General features: G+C 34.6%; 1 protein-coding gene across 1 annotated transcript; it reads right to left on the bottom strand.

The window, feature by feature from the left end:
• Nucleotides 1-3,657: 3,657 nt before the first annotated feature.
• Nucleotides 3,658-4,669, bottom strand: LOC308642145 (olfactory receptor 52P1-like; the record flags this gene model as incomplete). Its single annotated transcript, XM_081280749.1, has 1 exon — nucleotides 3,658-4,669. Exon 1 carries the CDS (start codon nucleotides 4,630-4,632, stop codon nucleotides 3,658-3,660), a length of 975 nt encoding a protein of 324 aa, XP_081136875.1. The 5' UTR covers nucleotides 4,633-4,669.
• Between the last annotated feature and the right edge of the window lie 7,034 nt (nucleotides 4,670-11,703).

Below are 11,703 nucleotides of genomic sequence, written 5' to 3'. Positions count from 1 at the left end.
CTTCCTCTCCCCCCACTCCTGTATTCCTTTAAGGCAATGGTCAGTAAATTTTTCCTGTAACATTTCATATATTTAATACTTTTGAATTTTCAATAAATGGTATTAAAGTCACAATAAAGCAACACTATCAATATAGTACAAAAGCAGTCATATATGATATATAAACAAATAGTTTTGGCCATTTATAAAAATAGGTGGTAGACTGAATTTAGCTCATAGTCCATAATATTTCAAGTTCTGCTCCACAGCTACATCATTGCTTTCAAAAACAAATAATTGGGATTAGCCAAAATGTCGAATATATAGGATTAAAAAAACCCATGAAACAGTTTTTAAAAAGTAAACCTATATATACTATAATGGGTTGATATCAATAATATTAGAGTAAATAATATATTATTATGAGTATAAACATGCTGTTTCCCTTTTGTAATAATAACACTTAGAGAATTGTGTTTACATAATAAATATGTCTGAAGGGACATGTGTTTTACTGGTTTGAGTAACATACCCTTCAAAAATCACATCAACCCAGAATGTGGCCTTGTTTGGAAATAAAGTCTTTGCAGATGTAATAAAGTTGAAATAAAATTATACTGGGTTATGGTGATGTAATTTAATGACTGGTGTCCTATGAGAAGAGGGATCTATGGACACAGGAAGGAGGACACAAGAGGATGATACGGAGAAGTTCACGGGGAAGACACCATGAGATGACTGACAGATGTTAGTGATGTGTTTCAAGGCAAGGAATGCTAAGGATTGACAGCAACCATTAGAAACAGAAGAGAGGCAGAGAAAGAGCCTCCCCAAGAGCCTTCAGAGAGAGAGTGATCCTGCTGACAAATCTACTTTGGCCTTGTACCTCCAGAACAGTAAGAGAAAGGAAAGTCTACCCAGTTTGTGGCAGTTTGTTATACCAGCTCTGAGAAGGAAATGCACATGATAAAATATGACTACTCATTATCTGGGAGCATCTTTACCTTCTGCAAGTTATATTTTGATGTTTACATTTTATGCTATGAATTAGATGATCAGGCAAAAATTGCTATGAGGGAAAATTTAAAGAGCATATATCCCTTTATGTGGTAGCTATTTTATATATTTATTTTTAGTAATACTTATTTTGTGCAAAAAATGAATAAACAGTCAATATAGCAAGTTTCTCATGTAGTTTTTTTTAAAAAGCAAAAGTCTAGAAACAAACATCTGTCTATAAGCAGGCGACTACTTCAGTGAATGCTGACAAATATCCAAAGGAAGAATATAAATATTTGAGAAGTAATAAAATAGGCTTATTATGCTTATATAGAATAATCACTAAAAGCATTAAATAAACAAAAGCCTTCTAATAAAATATTTGCCTTTGTGTAAATTGTACATTATAATTCAATTTTTCCCACAGATATTGTTTATTTTCACTGTATATCATGTTAAACAGAATACCTGTAAATACGAATTTTATCCTACATAAAATATGTATTTTTTCTTAAGTTCACACTTAGTAAGTAGCTAAAAGTTAAACTACACAAATACCGAATTTATAATGACCCAATCTGTGTCATATATCCACATATGAATGCCCCAGTCTGAGTTTTTAGGATTTGGGGTTTATGTAAACAAGAAGATCTGATTATCTTAAGGGTGACAGACCTTGTTTCCATAACCTCCAAAATATTTTTCAAAAATATTGAAAAATTCATTTTAAAAAAATTGTATTAAAAATAAAATAGCTTTTTAAGAACATATAGAAACAATATTAATTCCCATTAATACTATATTGAAGCAGGTGGCAATAAATAGAATGGGGTGGGAGAAGATCTGCTACCATATGAAATCTTTTTTCACTTTTCATTTGTCAACCATTGCTTAAACATCCTCTAATTAAATTGTAGGTATATTTCAGCAATCCAAAGCAGGAATTTCCTTAAAAACAGACTACCTTTGAGATAGCTCTGCCACATTGTAACCAATATCAACAGTCCGCCATTCCTGGTCAACTCCTCTAAGGTTTGATAAGGTTTGCGTTGCTTCTGATGAGGTTTTCTTATATTGCAGTCAAAGAGATTTGGTTACTCTCCATCCTCTTCTGTTAACAAATTGAATTGATCTGAACAAATTCAATTTCTATCTTCTGTCCTATTCACATTTTTAAAAGAACGAGGTTTGTAGTTTTCCTGTAGAACTATAAAATATAACTGTGTAAACAGAGACTTTTTCATTCTAGTGTATATCCTACCACATTTGAATGTTTTGCCAAATACACATATGTCATTAACAACAGTGCAAAAAATAGATAGCAAAATAATAGTAGTAGTAGTAGTAACATTCTTATTTAGTTCTCTGTGAAAAGTAAGACTCACGGAGAAGTAAAGTTTTGGAACTATGTATACATGCAGAAGCTCTTTTTCTACCAGGCGTCTTTTAAATGTATTTTTAAAGAATATCTTCTAGGGCTGGGGATGTGGCTCAAGCGGTAGGACGCTTGCCTGGCATGCGTGTGGCCCGGGTTCGATCCTCAGAACCACATACAAATAAAGATGTTGTGTCCGCCGAAAATTTTAAAAAAATAAATATTTAAAAAATTCTCTCTCAAAAAAAAGAATATCTTCTAAAGCTACCTGAAATAACTGTAGTTGCAAAAACTTATTTTTCTTAATAAAAATAGATATTTTGACACTAAAAGTTGGAAAATAAAGAAAAAAATCTGTGGAGTGGGCTCAAAAGGTGAACCCTTTATTGATACCAAAGGAAGTCTTAGGTCTGTGCTCAGTCACATTGATTGTTAAATTAGACAATTCTTATATACCACTTCATAATAATTTCCAATTCATAGTTACATAACTGTAACCCTTAACAGAATGTTCTCAGAGTTGTGTCTTTAAAGAAGATTCTTCTCAGATGCTGGAATTAGCAGAGGCAAGCAGAAGAACTGACTCTAGGAGTCTGCACAACTATGAATTTAGTTAAAATGAATATCAACATTTTCATTCTAAGAGCTTCCCATTTATCCACTTTCCTCAGATGTTTCTCTGGAAATTGGATATTTTGCTTCCTGTATATATTCCCTAGGTCTACAAGGAAGTGGCAAGTCCAGTTGCCCAGATATAATGCTTCTTCAGTAGGGGCAACAAAATAGTGACTCTAACTTCAATTTCAAACTTTCCCTGTCCCTTCTCACTCCCTTCAGACAAACTTCTCCACGTCCCACCCTCTCCTTAACACACAAATACAAACACTCACCCATGTCTACATGCACCTTGGCCTTGCCTTGGCAGACAGAATACTATTCATCAGTGATGGGCAAATTATTTTCTGCTCTCATGTTCTCTCCATATGGAAACATTCCATCCCATCTTACATGTATTTTGTGTGTGTTGGTGTTCAACATGCTTTTTGCATATATTATCAGGTATAACTTGCTCAAGCATTATCAGGTATGGAAACCAGGTGTCATTATTTTATTTCACAGGGCTTAATTGCCTTGCTTTGGAGTTAATGAGAATAAGAAATTGTCTTGCCCCTTAGCCCTCTGTCCAAATATAAACATCCCATCAGCTAATCTACTGGCATGACATGTTTCTATCTCTAGTCAATTCCCCCCTACACGGCATTCATTTAACATTTTTTTTCCGTGAACCCACAACTGCTGGATTATCAAACAACTTTCTGCCTGTGGGCAATGGTTATAGGCTCCTTCCTCCAACAACTGTATTTAGTTACTTTATCCTGAAATTCCTTGGTTTTTACTCCATAAATAATTGGGTTGAGCATTGGAGGTACAAGGAAGTAAAGATTGCCAAGAATGGTGTGGACGTGGGGTGGAATACCTCTGCCAAAGCGGTGCGTAAGAAAAGAGAAGAGAGAAGGCGTGTAAGAAATAAGCATGACACAGATATGTGTGGTGCAGGTGTTGACTGCTTTGTGGTGGGCTTCCTTAGACGAGAGGCGCAATATAGCTTGGATGATTAGCACGTAAGATGAGGCTATCGCAGAGATGTCTAATCCAGCAACCAGCAGGGCCACCACCAAACCATATATCCGGTTGACTGTGGTGTCCACACATACCATCTTTACCACAGCCATGTGCTCACAGTAGGTGGTGGGGATGACACGGTTGGCATGAAAGGGCATATGCTGGAGGAGGATGGGCATGGGGAGAATGAAGAGGATGGCTCTCACCAAACTCACTAGGCCAATGACCCCAATGCGATTATTGGAAAGGATGGTGGCATAGTGCAGGGGCTTGCAGATGGCCACATAGCGGTCAAAAGCCATGGTCATCAGGATGGCTGACTGCATGGCAGAGATGGAGTGGATGAAGAACAGTTGGGCCAGGCAGCCTTCATAGCTGATCTCACTCTGGCCAAACCAGAAGATGCACAGTACCTTAGGAATGGTGGTTGTCGACATGCCCAGGTCTGTGAGGGCCAAGAAGCACAGGAGTAGGAACATGGGCTTATGCAGGGAGCGCTCTGTGGAAATGGTGAAGAGGATGGTGCAGTTTCCGAGCACGGTGATAAAGTACATGGAGGAGAAGGGAATAGATATCCATTTGTGTTTGTCTTCCATTCCAGGAATGCCTTGGAGAATGAAGAAAGAAGGGTGGCCTGTGACATTGCAAGTAGTCATGGCGGCACCCTGGTGAAGTACCTGAGGGGAGCAATAAAGACACTGCCTGAACTTCAGTATTATAAAAGCAAGAGCTTCAAAGTGGAAAACAAGGATTAGAATGTTAAGATACTCAAAAATGATTCTGAAATTTTGACAGTGTATGTCATGCAATATAAGACTATACTGAAATATTACAGCAATTATAATGTAGTACAACAGCATCAGTATCTAAGAGAATGTTTTATGATCAATGTTTTGTTAAGGCTAGACTGATTAATTATATGTTAATAAAATTTGGTTATTAAGTGTATGTGAATAAATGAAGAATCTAATCTATTTCTACCAAGAATAGAGCTTAATCTATGAAAAACAAAAATGAACAGAAACATGAAACTAAATCAATAAAATTCCCCCTTTCAGTAAGTAAAAGATGAAACTTAGCAACAAATTTTTAAAATTAATATAACTTCAAAGTTATGTTGAATCCTGTATTCAAACATTTAAAAATACACATTTTTAGTAAATATAGGATCAGAGGTAGTGGGGATATTTTTGATGAAGATTTTGTATTGGTGATGAAGAATGAGGTACACAATAGCTGAGCTCAAGGAGCAGGCAATGGGAATGTGAACTTGAAGTCTACCCTTACCTGGAACTACTTACCTGAAAGTGAGGTAGTGAGAGAGTGGGCAGCTTTTCCAAGACACCTGTTGAAAATGTGCTTGGGTGAGCATGTACATATGTGTGCATGTGTGTTTTAGCAAATATTACGTTGGTTGTGGAGACCAAACTCATGACCCTGCATCTCCTTACTTTCCTGCCCCCAGCATCCAAGTTGTGGTCCACTAAATAACCAAAGCAAAGACTCCCAGGGTGCCCAGAATTGATTCTCCCCTGATACATAAAGGCACCATTACTATTATGTGTGACATTGACTCTGGAGATTGCCCTGAGCTCCCAAGAGATAAGGCTGATTGATCTTAGGGATTCTGGGAATAGTGAATATTTGCAAGGTCTGGAGGAGCTTAGAGAGAGAGAGAAGGTACAGTTTAAGCTGAATAGAAAGATGAACAGATAAAGAAAGTGGTGTCTGTTTATGTGTGTGTGTATTTTCAGTCTTAAGAATGGAGATCCTGCCATTTGCTAAAACATGAATGGACTTGGAGGACATATGCTAAGTGAAATAATCCAGAAGCAGAAAAAAGGACACTGCATGATCTCACTTATATGTGGAATCTTTTATTAAAAAGTCAAAATACAGATATTGAAAATAAAATCATGATTATTAGGATCAAGGTAGGAGGTGGAAATGTGGAGGCATAGGTCAAAAGATCCCCAGTTGCAAATAGGGATGAACAAGTAGGAAAGATCTAATGTGAACACTGAGGACTGCAGTCAGTAACCTTGTGCTGTGTGAAACATTTGTTGAATGAGTAGATCATAGCTTCTCTTATGGCAGTGAGAATGATGGGTAGCCCTAATTCACTACAATAACCACTTAAATATAGACATTAAAATTTATTTAAAAAACTCAAAGTCTAAATATGGCACTAGATTGAGGCCTAGTAAATTGAATTTGCCAAAGACTCTTATTCCCAAATGTGTAGGTGTGGGAATCAGGGAGGCAAGTAATTCCTGGCTGGAGTGATCATGCCAGAAAGGCATCAGAGATACAACCCTTGTTGAGGAATATCTTAGCCAAACAGTGTAGAAACCTCAAAGTTTTCTGTCCCTAGTCTCATCCTGACTTTCCCTCTCTATCTTTTTCCCCAGGCCAGTGGCTTTGTCCCAGACATTCTCCAGGGTGTCTTCTGCTGTCCATTATTCCCCTCCCATCCTTACATCATCTGTGGCTCCAGCATTTCTCCATCTTCTTTGTCCTCATGTGGCCAGATATATTTTTTCCCTTTAGTTGAAAGGAAGAAAGTTATTAAGGTTTGTTTAAAAATCAATTTTTCAGGCTGGGGTTGTGGCTCAGCCGTAGAGTGCTTGTCTAGTATGTGTGCGGCCCTTGGTTCGATCCTCAGCACCACATATAAGTAAATAAACAGAAACATATTTTTAAAAATCTTGTTTAAAAAAATCAATTTTCCATGACCACTGATAAATACACAAGACAAAAGAAAACAATCCAAAAACTGTGAAAAGCTCAAGAGATGTAGGACTCAGAGAACCAGCTTCTAAATCCTGATATAATAATATATGTTCTGCCTACAGGTAGATCCTATAGATGGCTTTGATGAGAGATGAGTGTCATCAAGAAGAAAATCAAGGGCAGAGAAATGAGTGGCAAATTATAAATAGACAAGCCTGGTGCACTTGGTCATGGGAACATTAGCCACAACCTACATCTTTTCTCTGCAGAAAGTGGGGCTATAACTACATGCAGAGATCCTGGCGTCTTTGATTTGAGATGGGCATGATGGATGATAATGACAGGTAGCAACCAAAAATATGAAAAATTGTGCTCTATATGTGTAATAATAGTTGTAATGCATTCCGCTGTCAGATATAAGTAAAAAAAAAAAAGTAAAATAAAATAAAAACAGTGGTCCACCTTCTGCATTCTTCACCAATCAGGTGTTAAACACCTTCACATTTGGAGTGGGGCAGTTTTTGACCCTACATGATCTTTCCCTGAATTATCTTGGTGACCATCCTATTCAAGAAGGCTTCATCTACAGGTCAATTCTTCGTTAATGCTGGTGCTGGGTTCAATGACAACACAGACTTAAGTTTAATGCACCTGTGTAACTAAAGAAAATTTCCTTCTATGATATACTGAGAAAGCTATGGTCATAGATCCTAACTTTATAATGACATAAGAAGACCCTGTCAGGATTTAGGGCCATTGATCTTTCCGTCTTGATGAATTTCTTAGATGACTCCCTTGTTTTTATACATTTATTCAGACTTAGCATATCTATTCTTGTTCTACAAGTTACTTCATTAAAGGCAATTTAAATAAACCACTATGTTATTAGTTCACAGTCCATTGCTTATTAATAACTACTACTGAATAGTTTAATGTGAGTTTCTTACATTCAGATTGAAGTTTTCCAAGTTGCGATCTGTGATATTTTAAAAATAACAATAAATATTTTAACATTTTAACATTTGTTTTCATATATGTCTAACCTGATTTAATTTCATTCCATGATAGATGGATATAATATTGATTTTTTGCATGAGGTAAGATAGTGAAGTTTACATTTTTTTTTCATGTGAACATCAAATTATCAATGATATTCGTTGAAAAGATTTCCTTTGTTTCATTGAATGGTCTTCACCTAAATGCAATAAATAATTGACTAAATTTATATGGGTCTATTTGAGGACATTTGTGTGACTACTTTGATCCATTTATCTTTTTCACACCAATATTGTACTTTTCATTATTGTTCCTTTATAAAGGCCTTTATTTATAGTAGTCTAAATCCTCCAATTTTATTCAACCTTTTCAAGTTCATTTGTGCTATTTTCAGTACTTTCATTTCTGTGTGATCAACTTGTAACATTCTAAAGATGCTTCCTAGAATTTTATTTTGAGTTGCACTGAATCTGGAAATAAACTCTGATGATAAAATGTCTGAAGAATATTGAAAGTTTAAATCTATAAAGATATTTATCACTACATAAGTTTTCATAATTCATCTCAGTAGTGCTTTGAAGTTTCACAATATAAATTTTGTTAATTTATTACAACATATTTTACATTTTATAATGCTATTAAGAAGAATACTTTTATATATCCAATCATTCACACATTGACTCAAAATATAATTGCTAAATGTAGACCTTCTGTATTGTTAACTTGCTTAGATCATTTATTAATTCTAACAGTTTTTCAGTATTTTATATATATATGTATATAGTCATATGAAAATAAAGATATTTTTAGATACTTCATGATCATTATGCCTTTAATTTATCTTATACCCTGTGTAGAATCTTCAGTAGAGCATCAAACAGAAAGTGGTGTAAGGGCTTCCTTGACAGTCCATGAAGGTAGAAGGAAAGCATTCGTTATATTACCAATAAATATGTGCCAGATGTGGGGTTTTAAATTGCCATTAATGAAGTTATGGGAAAACATTTCTGTTCCCAGTTTTAAGGGTTTTTTTGCTCATTGGCTTGCTTACTTACTTGTTGGAATTAGCAGTGGGTGTTTTAATTTTAATTAACTTTCTGTCTTTATTGAAATTATCATATTATACTTATCTTATTCATTTAATATGATAAATAGATTAGCTGATTTTCCAAATTTTTACCAGCTTCTTTATCAATTTTTGAAATAAAGTTGACAGTGTCATTAGATATAATAATTTTATGTGTTACTTTATCTTATTTTTAAAATAGTTTCTTGAAAAAAATTTCTTCTGCATTTATGACACATTTGTTATTTAATTTTTTGTTTCCATGTAATTATAAGTTCTATGTATCTCCCTGAGGACCTTAAAAGAGCGCACTATAGGGATACGGCTGCATCAATGATTATAGCGGCACAATTCACAATAGCTAGACTGTGGAACCAACCTAGATGCCCTTCAATAGATGAATGGATAAAGAAAATGTGGCATCTATACACAATGGAATATTATGCAGCACTAAGAAATGACAAAATCATAGAATTTGCAGGGAAATGGATGGCATTAGAGCAGATTATGCTAAGTGAAGCTAGCCAAGCCCTAAAAAACAAATGCCAAATGTCTGCTTTGATATAAAGAGAACAACTAAGAACAGAACAGGAAGGAAGAGCATGTGGAAAAGACTACAGTAAACAAAGACGAATGGGGGGAGAGAAACGGAGAGAGAAGGGAAAGCATATGGAAATGGTAGGAGACCTTCAAGGATACATAAAATTATAAGAGGCTATGAGGGGCAAGGGGGAGGGAAAAAAAAGGGAGAGAATTGAACAACAGCAGGGGAGATAGAGAGGGAAGATGGGAGGGGAGGGGAGGGGAGGGGGGATAGTAGGGGTTAGGAAAGGTAGCAGAATACAACAGACACTAATATGGCATTATGTAAAAATGTGAATATGTAACAGATGTGATTCTGCAATCTATATTTGGGGTGAAAATGGGAGTTCAAAACACAATTTGAGTCTAATGTATGAAAGATGATATATCATGAGCTATGTAATGCTTTAAATAATCAATAAAAAATTAAAAAAAAAATAAGTTCTATGTATCCACAATAGGATGGTCTTATGAATGTGATGAAAAGTGTTCTCTCCTCCACTATTTTTTTTTGACTTTGATGAGATTTATAGTAGTTAGTTTTAAAATTTCAGAGTTACCAGTGAAATCATTAGAAAACTTTTGATTATGCTTTCAATTTCTATTCCATTTTAAATAATTCTTTTCTAATTTATTTTTGCATTATATATGATAAGTTGTTTTCAATGAATTTCTTCATTATATCTAATTTGAACTATTGTTTGGCAAAGCTTGAAATATTTTGTTAAATATTTGATATTTGATGTCTTCCCTTTCATCCTAGCTTATCATTTGGAAACGTTTATCTTCTTTTTTTTCCATTTAAAAAAATAATTTTGCATCACTAGTTGCTATTATTGTCAATCATCTCTGCTTTAAGTCTGTTGAAATGTTCATAGTGGTGACAATCTACAGATAAATTTGTGAGAAAATGGCATATCAAAAATATTGGTTTGGGCTGGGGATGTGGCTCAAGCAGTAGCATGCTCGCCTGGCATGCGCAGGGTGCTGGGTTCGATCCTCAGCACCACATAAAAACAAAATAAAGATGTTGTGTTCAACAAAAATTTTAAAATAAATATTAAAATTTTCTCTCTCTCTCTTAAAAAAAAATATTGGTTCTCTCAAAGCATGATCATGTTATATCTCTCTAATATGTATGTTTTATTCCCAGACCTGTGTTATGAGGTTGGATGAAGAGACATCAGTTGACACCTTTGTTTTGTTTTTATTCTTAGGGAGAAAGATTTTAATATTTTTCTAATAATGAAATTTGATATAGTACATAGGGTTTATGAGTTAAAGATACCCCTTTATAATCTTAGCTTTCTGTGTGTTTTTATCTTGAACCGTTCTTGAATTGGGACAAATACTTATCTTGATCTAGTTAACCATGGTGATATTTTTTCTCAATAATTTTGCTTTGTAGTATCTTAAATTGATAATCTTGTTAACCAACTTTGAATTACTGGGATAGCCTTGCTTGGCCACAGTTTATTGTCCCTGAATAACTTTGCACACAAGTATGCATACAAGTTCATGGAGGTTATTGTATCAAGTAGTCAATACAATTTCAATATAAATGCAAAGCTACTATCACCTTGCATTTCTTACATCAGTTGTAGTACATGTAACATGAATCTCATCTAATCTACATTCTGAGTTTTCAAGTTCATTGGCAAAATGTGGTTCCTAATACTCTCCTTTTGTTTATTTTGTAAACATTTTACATTATTTGAAAAATAATACAAACTACTAAAAGCCGTTGGGTGTTGTTTTCTGTGAACATCAATTAGGTTTAGTTGCTTATCTTCTCAGATCTTCTATATTAATTTGATTTTTCTAACCCCTTGTTTGTCAGTTACTGAGAAGATATACTAAAATATCCATCTATGATTTGACTACCAACTTGTCAATTTTTCCCTTCTAGTCTCATCATTTTCTTCTTTGCTCAAGAATATGTGAGTTTGTAATATTAGACACTGATAAGTTTAGGTATTTTATATTTGTGTGGAATTGATAGTGTCATATACAAACTGTTGCTTTTTATTTCTCCTAATTTTTTTGTATTAAAACTTGTGGTGTCTGTTACTTTCCTATGTTCATATAAGAATACACAACCAGTGTAACTCCAAACGATGTACAACCACGAGAATGGGAAGTTATACTCCATATGTATATAATATGTCAAAATACATTCTACTGTCATGTATAACAAAAAAAGACTTAAAAAAATTTAAAAACAGCAAATGAAAAAAAACTTTAAAACACACACTCTTATTTCATAGATGAGCTGCATAGACCCTGGACCCAACGGAGAATAATGATTGCTAAATAGAGCAGAAGTTGAATCAACTTTAATCATGATGGA

The sequence above is a fragment of the Spermophilus citellus genome, assembly GCF_964194105.1.
Source record: "Spermophilus citellus genome assembly, chromosome: 2".
NCBI lineage: Eukaryota > Metazoa > Chordata > Mammalia > Rodentia > Sciuridae > Spermophilus > Spermophilus citellus.
Note: the sequence above shows the minus strand (reverse complement) of the source record. Positions and strands in the feature narration are given on the sequence as shown.